The sequence below is a fragment of the Phaseolus vulgaris genome, chromosome 10, assembly GCF_000499845.2.
Source record: "Phaseolus vulgaris cultivar G19833 chromosome 10, P. vulgaris v2.0, whole genome shotgun sequence".
Classification (NCBI taxonomy): Eukaryota; Viridiplantae; Streptophyta; class Magnoliopsida; order Fabales; family Fabaceae; genus Phaseolus; species Phaseolus vulgaris.
The window spans coordinates 34,734,671-34,754,691 of NC_023750.2; the positions used below are offsets into that span (position 1 = coordinate 34,734,671).

Here is a 20,021-nt window from a genome sequence, read left to right on the forward strand (position 1 = left end):
CTCTTATCATATATATTACAGTTGACTCAGTCTACCTACCAAGAAATATCACATCAAAAATAAGAAAATCGTTGCCTATGCCTCCCTTCAGTTGAAGATACATGAGAGGAATTACCCAACTCATGATTTGGAATTTATAGTAATCGTTCTTGATTTGAAAATATGGAGACATTACCTTTATTGATCATAAGAGCTTAAGATATTTGTTTGATCAAAAGCAACCTAACATGAGACAAAAAAGATGGATAAAGCCTTGATAAGTGTCATAATTCAGTAATATTTCAGTAATAAAGTTATAATTCAACCTCTAATAAAGATAACCTTTTTATGTATTTTTTTATTATGAGATGAATAAGAACGATTTATTCTCAAGTTTGTGTTAATTTCAGAAATCTAGGAGAAGATGGAGATAAGAAGGCTAAAAGAAAATGGACAAGTGAAAGATAAAGTTGAAACATTGAAAACTCGCTCAAGCAAGATTACTCTAGGAACTCGCCCATGGCTCCCTTAGGCTTTGTTTGGATTAGAGGGTGTGGGGGAGTGGAAAGTTGAGGGTGAGGGGAAATGAAAGTGTGAAGATTTGAGAAGAAAATGTGAAGAAAGTTGAGTGTGTTTGGATTGAGGTATGTTAGAGTGGATGTGTAAGGAAAGTTTATTGAAATATGTGAGTGATGTGATGGTTATAAGGATATTTTGAATTATTTTTAATTGTGTAAATGATAAGATTACAAATTTACCCTTGTGTATAAAAATAAGAAAACAAATAATAATTAATTTTGTTCACATTTTATTCAATTAAAATAATTTAAAATTTCAATTATAAATAAAAAAATAAAATAATTTAAAATTCAAACAAATAAATAAAATATAATTATATTATTTTTCAATTTATTAATTTATTTTAATTTTATTAGTTAAATTAATGTATTTAGATAATTTTAATATTATTTATGATTCTTTAAATTATATATATATATATATATATATATATAAAAAGTAATGCTTCAATGTAATGGAGCCTAAATTTAATTTATACATAATATAAATTAAATGTTAAAAAAGTTGCATTTAAAACAATATCATTCTCTAAATAGTACCATTAAAACTACCATGAAAACCTTAATATTCTAAAAACAGAAAAAAAAAATTCAATGTTTTATGACTAATATGAAAAAAAAACTCCTATTAATCAATAAAACCCTAAATAAAAAACAATAATTATATTAGTGCTGATAAAAAAATAATAATTATATTAATTTGGTCTAGATTTAAAATGAATTTTAATCAAGAGAAATTCATTTGAATGGATTCTATAACAAAAATATGTAATTTATTTATTTAATTTTAAATAATATAAATTTCATTATTATCTTAATATTTCTATTTTAAATTAATTTATATAATTAATTTTCATGAAAATAATTATATTATTTTTATTACTAATAATATTTTCAAAACAATACAAATTATTATAAAACAAAAAAAAATAAACAACACAAAAATTTACAAATCTGAAAATAACTAACATAATCAATTATTTATATAGTTAAAAAACTAACATAATCGATTATTCAAATACATAATCGATTACCCTCACTTTTACACAGAGTGCATAATCGATTATGGTCGGAAAAAAATAACAGATAATCGATTATCCCAAGAGCATAATCGATTATCCACTGTTTTTAACAGCATAATCGATTATGTACTTTGTTATTTTTCAGTCATAATCGATTATGTGCTATACAAAACCAAGACAATGCTAACCTGAGACCAAACAACCACTACGAAACTCACTCCCCTACCACTTTGATGCATCACGAACCTCTCCAACCCCAGTGAACCACTACGAAACTCACTGTTCAATGTTGTGGTGTTGTGCAATGACATGCAAGCTCACGTGAAAGATAGCAAAAGGCAAGGGTAACTATGTAAATGACACTATCCTACGTGGCTTTCTTCTTAATCTCCCCCACTTTCTCTTCACTCTTGAGAGCAACAAAAACACTCTCTACTTTCCCTTCACTCACACTCTCAACCTCACCCTTCAATAGAAACAAACGGGGGTGGCACCAACAATTTGTCTGCGGCTACAGTGCCATCCCCAGAAGCAAACAGGCACTTAAGCAAGTTCACTCTAGTGAAATTGAACCTTGTCTCGTGAAACTTGCTTAAGGAAGCAATATTTCGCTTGAGTTAGATGTCACTTAAACCAAACCTAATTACGTTAAATGAAAGGTGTGAGACATAACCCTAGACATCATGGGGAGGATATTCAATGATAGAGAACCCTAGAGGAGACAACCTTCAAGGAGAAACACCATGGATCTTATTTTCTTGTTTTCCATGCTTGTAATGACCAATATGAGTGACTAAGTGTTCCTTTTTGAGATTGGGAGTAATATGTTCAAACTCTTACGTATTGAGGTGATATTTTTTTATAATATTCTATTCTTGATTGATGATTGGTATTATCATTTTATTCTTAAAATTTGAATCTTTATCCATGATTTTGTTCCTTAGATTTGATTGAAAAGTACTTCTAAGCATCTTACCTAAATGGTAATGTTTAACATATTTGAATGCTACGAATAAATTTGAAATATCAATTGCTTTATAACATTTGTTCATAATGATAAGACGTTTTTATAAATATGCGAGGAATTGATATTTAGAAAACAATCTTCATAATTTTGTATGTGAGGAATCAATATGAATTAGGGGTGGCAAAGTGGGGCGGGCCGGCCCGCGATCTGCTGAAAAAAAACTCAGGACGGGCTGCTTATTTTAATCCGCTGGCTTGCTTAGGCCCGCCCCGTATAACCCACAGCCCGGGCGGGCCAAGTGCGGGGTGGGGCGGGTTTGCCCGCATAACCCGCATAACTTTAAAATGTAGAAATTTTTTTCTGCACCTCCATATTTTCTTTATGTAGTATCATATTTCATATTCCACAAATTTTAATAACATCTTATTACGCATGCCTAATGAAAATAATATTATGAGACCATTTACCTAATTCATCTAAATAATAAAAATTCAAAATTTTTATTTAAGATTTTTTTTTATTTTTTAAAAATATTTCTTATGCGGGCTGGCCCGCAAGCCCGCGGACCAACCCTTATGCGGGGCGGGCTACAAGAATCAGCCTGCAGATTCTATGCGGGGCGGTCCAACCCGCATTGTCACCCCTAATATGAATGATTTTTATATGAGCATCAATATTAATTAAGATGGAATGTTATATGTTTTTATTCATTAAGAATACAGATGAGTGAGAAGGATTAATCACAATCTCAATTTTCTCAATTGAATCATCCAAATTATTTACCTTGTTTTTATATAATTTATTACAAATTCATGATACAAACAACCTTTTGAACAAAATTGACACATCTTTTCATATTTTGTGAATATTATACTTGAGATTTTAGATTCGTTCCTTCTGGTTTCGATATCTGTCGAACAATTTATTACTTTTGACTCAGTACACTTGCTGAATTAAATAGTCATCAAACTTTTAAATTACTGTGATTTCCAAGTAATGCACCATCTTGGGAATTCAAATATTATTGCAAATGCTGAGTCACAAGAAGATACATGTGTTATCAATTATGGTTAGAGAGTTTGAGTTGATTGAGAAATTCAACAATTTGAATTTGAAGGTTTCTATATCTTCATTATATTATATGTAATATGTTTGTTATAACTAATGAGTTCCTAGAAAAAGTGAGAGTGAAGCAGTTGGTGGATTTTTATTTGAAGAATATTAAGCCTATGGATTTTTATTTGAAGAATATTAAGCCTATTAAATACTGATAAAAGCTTCTCTATGAGAATGGATGATATCTTAAGATTTAGAGAAAAAAATATGTGTTCTAAAGGATGATGAATTTAGGGGTGGCAATGCAAGACAACTATAGTAGTGAATGCTTAATACGAGTCATCCAAAATACGTTTGTAGATATTTCTTGATGAATATCCTTTGATGTATAGATTCATATATGGTTTATATGCACTACAAGAAATAATGATGGCAGAGTCCCCAAAAGAGCGATGCAAAGAGCAAAAGAGAGATGCTACATGGGGCTAGTGTGGGCTTAGCGTCCCAATAGAAATGAAAGTTATTCTTTTGGTGGTTATGCATTAGAGACGACCTCCAATGGGACACAAATTTACAAGGTAGTGTTGGCTAAGCTACATAAAGAAAAATATATTATTTAACTATAGCGTAGGTTTGGGGAGCACTAAAATGGATATAAAATTAGATAATTATTAAGAAATGGACTTTAAGCCTAACTCAACCTCATAAAACCGACTTATAAGGTGAGGTTTACACCCACTTATATACTACGAAATATCATAATCGCTAGTCAATGTGTGATCTCCAACACACCCCTCTCACGTTGAGGCTACCAACTCGTGCGTGAGCTATATATTTTGGGTGGTCCGATAATGGTCTGATAGTGGGTGGCCTGGTAAGCCCAACAAACAATCGCTAGGATAAGCTTGAAATGGTTCTGATACCGTATTAAGAAGTTGACTTTAAGCCTAACTCAACCTCATAAAACCAACTTATAAAGTGAAATTTACACCCACTTATATACTATGAAATGTCCTAGTCTCTAGTTGATGTGGGATCTCCAACAATAATTAAAATTAACGTCGTCATTGGGGACACTATATGAGAAAGCAAATGTGAGTAAATTGTTGTTATTGAGGACACTACCTGGGAAATAAATTAGTAAAATGCACTTAAGGAGAGCGAAATGGCCACGAAGACAAAAATGAAAAATGAAATTAAGGAGACGAAATGGCCACGAAGAAGATGTAGATTTTTAGGAGGAATTTCAGGATTATGAGTTTAAACGTGTGAGACAGAAATGAGAAATTGAAAGTGTGAGAAAATGAATATGTTTTTTTAGTGTTTTATTTCTTTTCTTATTAAATAACTTAGCGTGGGCTAAGGTGACAATAAACATCCACATCACCTTAGTGTCGACCTATGCTAAATGTAATAAAATATTATGTTGCATATACTTTGTGTTCTCATTCTCGACGCAGTATCATTTTGTAACTTATTTTTTTATTGCATCTACTTTCTATCCCCATTCTAGACACTAACTTATTATTATTATTTTAATAATTTTTAATTTGCATCCACTTTGTGTCCTCATTTTATACTCAATATTATTCTCTTACTTAATTTTTTTCATTGCATATACTTTGTGTCCCAATTCTAGACACTAACTTATTATTATTTTAATAATTTTTAGTGTGAGGTAAAAGTCTCCATTGTGGACACAATTTTTGACATTTCTTTTTGTATCCAACTTGATTAGACTTTACCAATATTAGTGATTTTTTTTATAGCCTCTGCTTTTTGTTTAGTAGCTAAAATGAATTTTTCTTGTAATGATGATTATGTATGTTTATGTTTATGTTTAATAGAATTCGTGGTGAATTTCTAATTAAAATATTTTTTTATATACATTTATTAAATGTTAAAAATTTATTCTAATAATTTACTTTGTATATATTGTCTGTGTAGTGATTTGTTATTAATATATTGAATATATACAAACAAAAATATAAGTATATATGTTTTGGAGTCATATTTCAAAAAAACTGAAAAATAATCTAAATTATCTTTTTGAAAAAACATAAAACATAAATATATGTACATATATTTTATTATATATATATATATTTTTTTTTGTTATATTTAATTTTCTTTTGAAATACTATATATTTTGTACAAATCCTCCCTATACTCCCTGCTGGACCTATACTAAACATTTTAAATGACAATGTATTAAAAACATTTTTAACTTTATGTATCTTTAAATGATTAATGTATTAATACTATTATAATTAAATGGTGTATATAGAATATGCAAAATACAATGGTTAATTATGTTTATTTTTGTATATTTTTTTATATTTTTACTAGGTATTTATAATAGTAATATTAAGCGTGCTACGTGGCAAATCAAACTTATTAAATTTTTATTGAATTAAATTTCATTTAAAATTATGAGTATAGTGAATTTTTTCCTTACATTTAACACAACTCGTAATTATTAGAATAAAAACAAGTTAAAAAAGATAAAAAAAATAGTTCCTAAAATACATATTGAATTTTGTCACGCCAACATTATTATCATGCAATTTGCAAACTAGACAACAAATATTTTCTATATATATTATAAGTAAATTAATATTTTTTTTATATAAATTGTAGCAATAAACTCAATTCACACGAGTAAGGTAGGGGAAAACAAGTAGGCGCGCATTGTAACCCCAATTTCAATAACCATATGATTCTCAAATATCAATTACCAATCCTTTAAAACAAAGAAAGGTTCCTTGTTTTTTCAAATTAAGTTTCTATGAAATTGAAGTTTTTCATCAATGTGAAAAAAATTTAAGAAATTTCGTTCATTTTTTGTACTAAATTAATTAATATTCCTAGCCTTTTTTTGAAAATTCAATTTTTAACCTCTCTCATCATTATTATATTTATTGTTTTTGCTTTTATTGATTGTACTTACGAAAAGAAGTGAAATTCACCAAGCTTTTTTACTCAAAATAAAATTACACTCCTAACTAGTTTAATTAATTAATAATTTTCATTACTTGTTTACTAAAACTACAAAACTGACTTGTAGTTAAACATTTTAAAAAAAAATATTCATATAAAATACTTTAGATTAATTATTGTAACAGAAAACTAACAATTAAAAGTACGAGGAAGAAGTGTTTTTTTCTTATAGAGAGTATTTGGTAATTTTTTTATAAAATATATTAAGTGACAAAGTAACACAAAGACCCACTTAAGTGACAATAATATTTCAGGGAAAACTAAATCTGTGATTGATAATTAATTAAAAACAACACCAAACATTTATTTATACTTTATTATCATAAAAGTTTTGTTGCAGATATCAAAGTAAATCTCAATGCTTTGAAGTATACCCTTCTCTTTCACACTGTTTTCTTCAAAACTTTTTTCTTTGTTTTGCAGTCTTCAAAGTTTCTGGTTGTTTCGGTTGCCTTCATGGTGATCAGGTAAGCACTAATGGCAACCTCATCTTTCCTATTTGAAGCTATGGTTTTCGCTCTGATCTCTTCTAAAACAAAAATATCCATGCATCTTTAACTTTCTATAGTCTGAAAAGATAATATTGCTACTTAGATTAACTACAACGTTCTTTTTACTAGAATCTGGGAACCAAATTTTGAATTCTTCAGGTTCTTTTTTGGTCCATGGACGATCACAAAGAGAATCAACTTTTCTAGTTGAAGAAATTATTGTTGTACCATTTCTTTTACCATAAATTCATCATTTTACCTTCACTTGCTTTAACAGAAGAGTGGCTACGAAATTCACAACTTGAACTGTTACTTCTTGAGAGTGTTCAATGGTTCTACTTAACAAGGTAAGCTCTCCTTTTTCTCTTCCTTGAATTTCCCATTGTCCTTTTCTCTGTTTGGGTTTTTTCATTTCCATTGTTTGAACATATGCATATGCTTGGATATGATTTTTGCAGGTATGTTTGGATAATTTTTTTTATTTAAAAATAAGGAAGACAAACAAAGTTTTCTATAATTTGTCCTCTTCAAAATACTTAAAAAAAAGTTATTGTTTGTGGTTTTCTGACACTTGTATGTTAAATGTTCTGTAAAGGTTTTATAAATGTTCTGTAAAAGTATCTGAGGCTACTGATAAATTTTGAGTGGATCTGGTTTCTTTGGTGGACCAAGTTTTGACTTTTCCTTTAACATCTCATTCTTCTTTTCTTCTTAAACTCCACTATTATATTTGATGAACAAAGGGTGTAAAGAGTGATCATACAATTTGGATTGTATATTTCCTAAAGAGTTGTCAGAATATTGCTACAAGAGTCTCTTATTAAAATGAATTTTGAAAATACATTTCTAAATATTCCCGAAAATTTATATTTTGTATAATGATAAATATAAAGTTAAATTATAATTTGATCTCAAACTATATATAAATAAAAGATAGTTAGAAATACTAAAACAAATTTATTATCTTTAAATAAAGATTTAACATTAAATAAACGCAAACATACAACTTTAATAAAATATTTTATTATATATATATATATAAAGAAAAGTTGTAAAAGTATTTATTTTCTTGTTATAAATTTTTTATATAAAAATAAAATAAAATTACTAGGTCTATTAGTAAAAGTATATTTTGTGCATCACATTAGTCCACGTACTAGTGTTTATTATGGGAGGGTAAAAAGTAAATATGGTACATACATATATATTATTAAGATTAAAAATTATTTAATAATTACATGATAATTTAAAAAAAAAGTCATTTTTTTTATTTTTTTTATTTTTTTTATTTTTTTTATTTCTAAGGTCATTTCTAATCTAAAAGTTATACCATAAAGTCTTATTCTACTTTGTATGAGTCTCACCATGCTGCATCATTTTTAATAATTGATCTTGAATCCATCGATCTTAGAAAATCCATTCTTTATTCACACTTCAATAAGATCTTTAAATAATATTTTATTCTTTATGATCCATGATTAAAGTTAAGTTCTCCATTTATAAGAGAAAGATTCTATCTAGAACATAGAAGAAGAAATTAAAAAGCAAAATGTTTGTATTCTTTTCGGAGATTCTAAATGTTCTAGAAGGTTTAAGAATGTTCAGAATCTCCTAGAAGTTCAAAAGGTGGAAGACCAAAGGTTAAGGAAGCATATTTGCAAGCTATAACTTCCTTCACATCAAATGACACTTAAAATACAACTAAATTTGTAAGCATCTTTGAGTGTCTTTGAAAGTATGAAACTCTTGTTTATTAGTTCTTATCTTCAAGAGTTTTTTCAATACTTAGAATTCATTCTATAAGTGACATGTTCTTTTCCCTATTTTTACCTTAATCCAATTTGTAATTTCTTTTGCAACTTGTTATTGTTACATTTTGATCAATGCCGCAAGCTTCTTTGAGCCATCCATAGAGTTTGGTTTCTCAAATTCTTCTTGAGATGATAAATCCTATAGCTTCCCTAAGGAACACATCACTCTCTCATATTACATCAGCATGTTCTAAAAACAGTTTGTTATAAGATTCACATCTTAAGCTTAATAAGACCCTAGTTATGACCCATACATTAGATATGCCCTTAATGCGTGGTTGTATGATATATTTAAGCACTCCTCTCCCTCTTCCCCTCACTCTCTATTTTGGTATCTTCCCATATGTATAACAAGATTCTGTCATTTCACAGGCTATAATTCACTGAAAACAACATTACAAAGCATTAATGACATCTTTTTTATGAAAACTCAGTTTTTATTCCTTAAACAGTGTCCTAAACATATACTTTTTCTCACATTGTTTACCTTGTTGTGGTTCGTCCCTTTCAACTGCGTTTAGCATAATGCAACACCTAGTATTGCTGCTAGGCCGTCAAATCTGCATAAATATAGTATACTCCTCTGGTGATCAAATTATAATTTTACAAAAAAGTTATTGTAGCACCAATTTGTATTTCTAAACTTGATGATTCTTGCTATATTATAGCTCCATCTTGTATTGCAAAAAAATTATTCTAGCACCAAGTGAAACAGCTCATGTTGTGCCCTCACATCACACAACCCATTTGTTTTACAGAACTTGATATTTCTTGCTCAAGGAAGAACAAAACAACAACTAAGCTATCTTTGGTTGACAATGTAAACATTCTTACACTAGTGCACCATGATATGAATTGAGTTGGCTTATTGGCTCATGGGATGAGGTTTGCACCCACTTACATACAATGAAATATTCTAATCTCTAGTCGATGTGGGATCTTCAACAAATCTCTATCATATCACAGTCTCACAGACCTGTTATACCATTTCTTAATTAATACTATGTTGCTATTTATGTACATGCAGAAGAACCTGTTAAACTGTTTCTTAATTAACACTATGTTGCTATTTATGTACATGCAGAAGATGTAGTTGAGATGTAGCATGGACTCTCTAATAATAGCTGGTTTTCGTAAGTTCCTGAGGTGGCCTCTTTTAAAGGCATGGCTAAAAGAGCAATTGATTTACCTCAAATCGTACGAGACAAGTGTTCGTGAACTAAAAGGTGCTGTCGAGAACCTCAAGAATGTGAGAGATGACATTCTGCACAAAGTTGAGGAGGAAGAACAACGACGTGGAAGAGAAATTCCTCTTCAAGTGAAAGAATGGATAGAGAGCGTGAACCGACTAATTTCTGAATATGAGGATTTCAACGAGGACACATACCATGAACTTGCGGTGTTTAACTTGTTGAAGAGTGGTTACCTTCCCAAGCCGGGGATAAGGTATCATCAAAGCAGAAAAGCATATGATATTAGAAGGAAGGTCAATGGGTTATTGCAAAGTTCAAAGTTTGACACATTTTCTTATTGGTCTGGTCCACCCTCCATGGCAGCCTTTTTTTCTAACGTTGGTTATGAAAGCTTTCCATCCAGAGAAGAAACATTGAGAAAGATGATTGCAGAATTGGAAGAGCCAAGTGTTAGAATGATTGGTCTTCATGGGTTAAGTGGCATGGGCAAGACCACTTTAGTCAAAGAGATTGTTAAAGTAGTCTTAGAAGCTAAGAAGATCGATGTAGTGACCATGGCAAGCGTGACAAGAAATCCTGACATCAGAAAAATCCAAGGACAAATTGCTGACACGTTGGGGGTTATATTGGATGAGGAAAGTGACATTGCAAGAGCTGCTAGAATACAAGGGATGTTGAAGAACGAAAAGAAGAAGACGCTTATAATCCTAGATGATCTTTGGGAAAAAGTGGACTTCAATATGCTTGGGATTCCCTATGAAATACATGGCGATAACGGCCTAAAAAATGTTAAAGAAGGAAAATCCCTCCTTGCTGGTAGCTTGATGAATATGAAAGATGGAAAGTCTAAAGAAGCCCGTGGTGCTTCCCATGAGATGAAAACTGAAGAAACTCGTAGTCAGTATGGGTGCAAAATTTTGATGATTTCTGAAAGCAAAAAAGTATTATTAAGTCAAATGGGAAGGACAGAAAACTGTGTTTTCTCTTTGGAAGTCTTAAAGGAGAAGGAAGCAGAGATGCTGTTCAAGAAAATGGCTGGAATGGGAGACTTTAGTTCAGAATTTCAGAAGTTAGGAGCTCAAATTGCCAACAAGTGTAATGGGTTGCCAATGACAATTGTTACAACTGCAAGGGCATTAAAAAATCAGAGCCGCTCTGTATGGGAGGATATTCTCCGAAGACTTGAATGGCAGAAGTTAACTGGAGCACCTGAGTTTTCAACAAAGTTGAGTTATGATCTTTTAGAAGACGAGGAGCTGAAGTATACTTTCTTACTTTGTGGTCGCATGGGTCATGATGCATTGATTATGGACTTGGTCAAATACTGCATCGGTTTGGGGTTCCTTCAAGGGATCTACACAGTAAGGGAAACCAGAGACAGAGTTTATAACCTGGTTGAAAAGCTAAAAGAATCGGGTTTGTTGTCTGACAGTTATTCAAGGGATCAATTTACCATGCAAGATACTATTCGCAGTGCAGCTTTGTCAATAGCAAATAAGGAAAAACATTTATTTACAATGACAAAGGGAAAGATAGATGAATGGCCTGATAAACTGGAAAAGTATGCTGCTATTTCCTTGCATCATTGTGACTTCATTGAGGGGTTTCCTAGGAGAATAAACTATCCGAGACTTAGGGTCTTCCATGTCAACAATAGTGATCCACATCTCAAAATACCCAAAAACTTCTTTAAGGGAATGAAGGAACTCAAAGTGTTGATATTGACTGGCATTCATTTCTCTCTCTTAGATTCGTCCATTTCATCCTTGACAGAACTCAGACTGCTTTGTTTGGAGCACTGCACACTAGACAAGGAATTATCCATCATAGGAGTGCTGAAAAAGTTAAGAATTCTTAGTTTTTCAAGATCTGATATTGAGAAATTGCCGGTTGAATTGCAACAGTTGAAAAAATTACAAATTTTTGACATAAGTAGTTGCTCTAAACTTAAAGAAATTCCATCTGGTGTCATATCAAGCTTGATATGCTTAGAGGAGTTGTATATGAGAAACACCTTGATTCAATGGGAGGAGGAAGAACTTACTCGTCAAAGTAAAATAGCCCTTCTTTCTGAGTTGAAGCATTTGAGTCAATTGACAACTCTTGACATACAAATCCCAGAGGTTTCCCATTTGCCGAAAACCTTGTTCTTCGACAAGTTAAATAGTTACAAGATTGTTATTGGAGATTTGAGTGCAAGCTTAGAGACTGATTTCAAGATTCCAGAGAGGTATGAAACATGTAGATTTTTAGCTATAGGATTGAAAGATGGGTTTGACATTCATTCTCTAAAGGGGGTCAAAATGCTGTTCGAAGGAGTTCAAAGTTTGCTTTTGGAAGAACTTAATACTGTCCATGATATATTTTATAGACTGAATTTAAAGGGTTTTCCATGTCTAAAACATCTGTTGATTGTAAATAATTCCACCATTCAATCTCTCATCTATCCAAAAGACAGACAACAGTCACAACACCCTGAGAAAGCGTTTCCAAAACTGGAGTCATTGTATCTATATAAGCTCAAGAAGATGGATAATATATGCTCCTGTAAACTTTCTGAACCCTCCTTTGGTAAACTGAAAGTCATCAAGATCAATCTATGTGGTCAATTAAAGTGTGTGTTTTCATTTTCTGTGGTAAATCTTTTAACTGTTCTTGAAACGATTGAAGTTTCTGAGTGTAACTCTTTGAAGGAGATTGTCTCTGTGGAAGAATCACAAAGGAACACTCTGAAATTCAAACTCGTGTTTCCTAAATTACTCTATTTGAAGCTACAATCTTTGTCTCAGTTTGGTGAATTTTATACCACATCAACTGTAAGAACCAAGAAAGAACTCTTCTACGAAAAGGTATGTTTAAAATTATACTCTAAATGTTTTTATCTTTAGCAGCTCAAACTTGTTTTTCACATTTTATTTTCTTAAAGCGAATAGGAAGGGGTTTGTAAGGTGTTAAGACTTAAATCATCTTATCTACTGAAAAAATTAAGTTGAGAAAATTGAAATAAATTCTTTAATTTCCGGACACTATTCATGTGTCTCTTTGCAGGTTGAAGTTTCAAAATTAGAGAGAATGGAGTTGTCCTCAATCCCAATTCCCAACATATGGAGTGATCATTATTCACACAGGTCCTCTTTTAAGAATTTGACACATTTGGATGTTAATGGTTGTTGGGAATTAAAATATCTAATATCATTTTCAATGGCCAAGTCTCTGTTAAGCCTTCAAAGCCTTTTTGTTAGTGAATGTGAGAACATGAGAAGCATCTTTCCTGATAAGCTTCAAATGGAGGTGAGTCGGTGGTCGGATTATATTTCACTTTCTAATTTTCATGTTCGAATATTATGTTAGCATACTATATGTAAAATGTAGGTTCTCTAAGTCATAAATATCAGAAACTAGTTGACATATAGGTATGACTTGTCTTTCTTGTGGTTATGATGTCAAATTACAAGTTTACAACCCACAATCATAGTTTCAACTTTATCGCACTTAATATGATACCAATATACAATAATATCTTAACCATTATAGGAATTACAACCTTTATTATAATCAAAGTAAATTTTGCTCTCTCTTTATTAATTGAGTTTGCTGCTTGTTTGGCATCTAATTTGCTTAACTTATGACTATTTTGAACCAAAACAGGGTGGCATCTTTCCAAAATTGAAGAATATCAAATTTAGTAGCATGAAGAGTTTGCGTGAGATATGGAATTCAAAATTCCCTTCAGAATCCTTTAGCAAGCTAGACACACTAATCATTGAGAAGTGTGATAAATTAGTCAGTGTTTTTCCTTGTTACAATGAGGGAATATTTCACAGTCTATGCAGCCTGACTGTTAAAAAGTGCAGGTTAATGCGAACAATATTTGACATAGATGATAAAAAACATGATGTTGGGGATGTAACTAGCTTGCAAGATATTCATTTGGAAATACTCCCAAATTTGAAGCATATATGGAAATTGAAAGAGGGTCGAGGAGGGATTCTTAACTTGAACAATCTGCAAAAGATAATGGTTCAAAATTGTGTATGCTTAGAAAATATATTTCCATTTTCTGTAGCTAAGAGTCTTGGTAATCTTGAATACCTTGTGGTGAGTTCTTGTTATGAATTGAGGGAAATTGTGGCCAAAAGAGCAGCTGCCAACATTGATAATTTATCATTCAAGTTCCCTAAACTAAGAAGCATCAAATTTTCAGACCTACAACAACTTACAAGTTTCTATCCAGGAGCTTTTCAACTGTCTTGTCCAACCTTGAATGACCTATCTATTGAACATTGTGACTGGCTGGAACCATTCCACAAAGAAACTGTAGATGCACAAGAAAAGTCTGCCCTCTTTCCTGAAGAGGTAGTACTAAGCCTTTCAAATCTTTAACAATAATTTCTAATTCTTGTAAAAATAAATAAGTTATAAAACTGGAAAAATAATCTCTTTGACATGAAAAATGCACATTTACTTAAATTTATACTTCTTTTTCATTATCTATTTCTTATAGGTACTCAATAAGTTGAAGTCCATGCAAATTGAGTCTTGGCATGCAGAGTCACCAAACAGTTGTATGGGTGAAGGGAATCATCGAAGAAATAGTTTAGAAGAGCTTCGTTTATCTAGATTAATGGATACTGAGATCTTATATTCTTTTCTCCATAGCAATCCTAATCTGGAAAGTCTGTCCTTGAGTGATTGTTTCTTTAAAGAGATACTGCCTCTTGAAAAACATACAAAAATTGAAACACTGGGAGTAGTTCCAAAGCTGAAAAGCTTGAAGTTGATAAATTTAAGGAATCTTAAAGATCTAGGCTTTGAACAAGACATAATTCTTAAAAGGGTAAAACTCTTGCTTTTGAAAAAATGTCCTAGCCTGAAAACAGTAGTGTCTTCTTCGGCCTCTCTCAGTAACTTGGTGACTCTTGAAGTGGATAGTTGTGATGGATTAGTAAAGCTAATGTCACCATCTACTGCAGAAAGCTTGGGTCAACTCAACACCATGAAGGTAACCAAATGTAGTTCTCTGATGGAAATAGTAGGAAAAGATGCAGAGAATGCTGACAAAGTTGTTTTTAAACAATTGAAGACTCTGGAGCTTGTTTCTCTGAAGAACCTCCAGAGTTTTTGTAGCTCTGCTAGTTGTGAATTTGAGTTCCCTTCATTGGAAAAACTAGTGGTGAGTGCATGTTATAATATGAGAAAATTTTCTGACAAAGTCACCAGCCGTAGCACACCCATTTTACAAAATATATATGTGGTACCTGAAAAAGAGAAGAAAAGATATTGCTGGGAAGGTGATTTAAATGCTACAATACAAAAAATATTTCAGGATAAGGTATGTGTGTTTATGATCTTTTGGACCGAATTTTCATTTTACACTTTTTTATTTCTCTCTTTTAAAATTTATTTTTGAAATGACTTTTTGAATTATTGGTGAATAAAGAAAAAAATGAACAATAAAATTGAAATAAATTAAGAAGGAATTCCTGCTTATTAGATAATGAATTAGATTGAATATGAAATTCCATGTCAATCAAAATATTGTGATATTGTTTTGTTTTTTCTTAACTGTTTTAAGGAATTGAGAAATATAGTGGTTCTGAAGGTTACTACTCATCCTGCAGTTATTTCTAAGTAACTAGTATTTTTTCTCTGAATTGCACTTGATAAATATCTATGTGAATAATATTGTTATTAAAATTTATGGAAATAGTTATTTTTGAAATTTGTAGATATAAGCTGTATTTTTACTAATTAGGAAATAACAAAAGTGAAAGACAATTGATTGACTTAATATGGAGAGGATTATGTTGTATCCTAATATTAACTTCATGGTTATTTATATTCACAGAAATTTTTTGAAGGCATGGACATGATGAGTTTCTCTGATCACCCAGAGCTACAAAAAGCCTGGCAAGGTGATAAAGTTTATCCGCAAAATAATTGGTTCTATAGTTTGAAAATTTTGAAGTTGGAGAACTGTGAAATTCAACCATGTGCAATTCCATCTAATATTCTTCCTTATTTGAAATGCTTAAATGAGCTGTTTGTGCAAGATTGCAACAAGGTAAAGGTAGTTTTTGAGATGAATGTCACAGAGGGAACAGGAGCGACATTCCAATTGCAGAAATTAACTCTAGGCAACCTATCAGAGCTTAAGAATGTGTGGGAAAGGAATGGTGAAGGAACTCATAGCTTTCAAAATCTGCAAGAAGTATCTGTTCAAGACTGTGACATGCTGCAAACTGTGTTTCCTGCAGCCCTTGTAAAAAATCTTACAAAGCTTTACAAACTTGAAATTGAATCTAGTAGGGGGTTGTTAGAAATTGTTGGAAAGGAAGACAATTCAGCATCAGACGAAACGCAGAATTTTGTGTTCCCTTGTTTAACTACACTAATTCTTATTGCCCTGCCAGAGCTCAGCTACCTTTACCCCAAATCGTTCACTCTAGAATGCCCTCTGTTAAATACTTTAAATGTGTGCGATTGTCCAAAGTTTGATCTAATTCCTCTTTTCTTGTATCTGAAGGTATGTAATATGCAGATTGCATTTAATTTATTTATTAGTTTTTCGTCTACTAATCCTAATTCCAATTCACAGTCTTTTCTTTTTTGTTGTGTTGTTTTGACTAGGTCAATCCCAACCTGGAGAAATTGACACTCCAATGGAAACACATTTCGAGGTTAAATTCAATCTTAGGAGATCTTAAGGACCACTTTAAGGATTTAAGCACTATTGATCTGGGATTTGATGCTGATGAGGATGAGAAGCCTGTTTTGCCCATTCAAATACTCCAGAATGTGCCAAATTTAGAAGGAATGACTATAAGTTATTGTCATTGCCTAGAGGCATTCCGCACTCAAATTCCTGAAATTGGTCAAAACAGGAAGCGTACAGACTTGAAAACTTTGGATCTGACAGATGTATGGGAGCTCAAATCTATTGGGTCAGGGGATGTTCCATGGTTAGACATGATTTGTAAGAAGCTCCGTGAATTATATGTTTTCAGTTGTCCTCATTTCAAGGAATTAATGCCTTCCTCTTCAGCAGTATCTTTCTCCTTTTTGAAACAATTGTATGTGTTCAATTGTCAAAGATTAGTGTGTTTATTCACATCCTCGGCAGCAAAAGAGTTAACTCAGCTTGAGTGTATCTATCTCTACCAATGTAGATCACTAGAAGAAATAGTGGCACCTCGAGCTGAAACAACTTCAGGAGAGATCAAATTGCAGAAGCTATACTACATAGTTTTATATGATTTATCAAGCTTGAAATGTTTTTATTCTGGAAATAACACTTTGCAGTTACCCTCTCTGATAGAAATTGTAATAATTAAGTGCCCCAAGATGGAAATTTTCTCTGAAGGATCAATAGGACCGAATTTTTGTAGAAAAATTACAACTTCCGAGTTAAATGATGGATCGGTCATCGTGCATGATGATCTTAACTCGACTGTCAAAAAGGTGTTTCAACAACAGGTAACCTCTTCTTCCAAATCAATTACTACAACTTCAAATTTTGTGAGTTTGATGTCTTAAACTAGTGAGCCATTTCCAAACTTCTCTTTTGATCCATTGTGGCACACAGGATACCAACATTTGTATCTCAATAATTTCCTTATTATTGTGATTCTAATATTTTGATAATTTGTCAGTAGTTTATTGTTATTTTTATAAATGGAGACTTTTGTAGACTTTCAGTCACATATGTTATTTTCTGTTGTGCTCAGTTTTGTTAGGTTGGAAACTAGTGTTAATCCTTATTTTATGGGAGAGTTGGTTGCATGACAATGATTAAGTACAAAGTAATGTTTGTCTTTATATTGTGGAGGTTTTCTTATTTCTTTTGTGTGTTTAAAGTGACAATCTTTGTTTTCTGTAACACAACCTACTGCACTCAGCAAATATAAAATTACTTTTTTTCTCCCTTTCGTTGCACAACTTCATAAAATCCCTCTGTTCTGTTTTTCTGGTTTTACAAATCTTTACAGTTTTCTGATTTCATACAACATTTGAAACTGTACCTTACAGTTAAACATTGTGAATCCTTACATACTCGCCTTTACTCTTTTGTATGCCCAGAATCATTTAGTTTTCTGGAAGTCTCATATGTTGCAAGAGATATGGAAACCAGAGACAGGGACACTCCCAGAAGGGTATTTCCAAAATTTAACTTCTATGGTAGTGGAAGATTGTGATTTTTTATCAGATGCAATACTGCCTTCCCATTTACTTCATTTGCTAAATAACTTGAAAAAGTTGAAAGTGCGGAGATGTAATTCTCTAAAGGCAGTATTTAGTCATTCGAAGATCACTAATATGGGACCTCAAGGAATTCTCACCCATCTGAAAGAACTTCATGTGGAAAACTGTGAAGAGTTAGTGGCAATTGTTGCAAAGGGTGAAGCAGAAACTGATGAAGCTAATAAAGAGATTGCTATGTTCTCCAGCATAACCTTGTTGAGGCTATCGAATTTGCCAAACCTAAGGTCCATATATCCTGGAATGCACATATTAAAATGGGGTATGTTAAAAGAGTTGCATGTCAAACATTGTCAAAAGCTGAAGTTTTTTGCAACAGAATATCAAAACTCTACGGGTTTAAATCAAGATGATCAAGATGGATTTTCAACAGATCAGCAAGCAGTTGTCTCTCTTGAAAAGGTATGGCTGTTTAGACAGAACACTCCTAAACACACTGCATTTTGTGTTTACACATATACATTTATCATTGGGACTTGTTTTTAAGGTTATTATTGGGACATCCAACATTTACTTTATGTGTCACAATTTTGTGGCCTTCTAATCTTTTGTATTTATTTTGAATCCAAGGTTACTCCCTGCTTGGAGGTAATGTCTCTAGGTAAGGAAGAAGAAGCGATGATTTTGCAGGGAAAACTTCATATTGAGCTCCCCAAATTAAGCTCGCTCATATTGCAGTGCTTTCACGATGAACAAGGGGATGTATTTCCATTTGTTTTTGGTTCGAAGGTGTCAGTGTCACTCCCCACTATCGAAAAGCTTGGGTTGCTTCATTGTGCCTTCAAAGAGATATTCCCCGCTCAAGCACCAGGCATAGATTGTACTAAAATCCTTTCACAGCTTAAAACATTGGAGCTTCTGAGTCTCTTCCAACTTAAATCCATAGGATTAGGGCACTCCTGGGTAATCCCCTTACTACAAAATTTAATACCTTACTTATCTGGGACTGCCATTGTTTGACAAACTTGACACCATCCACTGTGTCTTTCTCAAATCTGATCAAGCTTAATGTAAAGAATTGTCGGAAGTTGAAATACTTGTTCACATCTTCAACGGCCAAAACATTGGTTGTATTGAAGGAAGTTTGCATAACCAATTGTAAATCGCTAGAAACGATAGTGGCTGATACAGATGGAGATGGCCTGAATGAAGACAATGAGGTGGAGGAGGAAGGACAAAGGGAAGGTAATGAAGATGATGTAGAGGAGGAGGGACAAGGTGAAAGTGAAGATGAAGACGATGAATATGATGATGATGATGATGATGAAAGTGATGGAGATGAAGATGAAAATGAAGGTGACAGAGATGAAGATGATGGTGTGAAGGAGGAGGAGGGACAAGGTGGTGGTGAACTCCACGAAGATAAGGATAAAGATGAAGATAAAGCTAATGCTAATGCTGAAGTTGATGGAGATGAAGATGAAAATGAAGGTGGCGGTGATGAAGATAATGATGTGGAGGAGAAGCAGAAACATGGTGAAGGTGAAGACAACAAAGATAAAGATAAAGATGATGCTGAAGGTGATGGAGACAAAGATGAAAATAAAGGTGACAAAGACAAAGATGGTGGTGTAGAGGAGGAGGAGGGACAAGGTGAAGGTGAAGACGACCAAGATGAAGTTAAAGCTTATGCTAAAGGTGAAGGTGAAGGTGATGGAGATAGAA

General features: G+C 32.2%; 1 protein-coding gene across 3 annotated transcripts in view; it reads left to right on the forward strand.

Moving 5' to 3' along the window:
* Positions 1-19,623, forward strand: part of LOC137818315 (uncharacterized) — a gene marked incomplete at its 3' end in the record, with an annotated part of 61,397 nt that extends 41,774 nt beyond the window's left edge. The window contains 11 exon segments of one of the 3 annotated variants that reach the window (XM_068621653.1): positions 6,932-7,069; positions 7,371-7,440; positions 9,663-9,789; positions 9,989-12,946; positions 13,146-13,388; positions 13,746-14,453; positions 14,602-15,429; positions 15,946-16,623; positions 16,728-17,573; positions 18,177-18,758; positions 18,927-19,623. In XM_068621653.1, coding sequence (XP_068477754.1) covers positions 10,010-12,946; positions 13,146-13,388; positions 13,746-14,453; positions 14,602-15,429; positions 15,946-16,623; positions 16,728-17,573; positions 18,177-18,758; positions 18,927-19,316 — 7,212 coding nt within the window. In that variant the 5' untranslated portion in view covers positions 6,932-7,069; positions 7,371-7,440; positions 9,663-9,789; positions 9,989-10,009. 3 annotated transcript variants of the gene reach the window in all.
* Between the last annotated feature and the right edge of the window lie 398 nt (positions 19,624-20,021).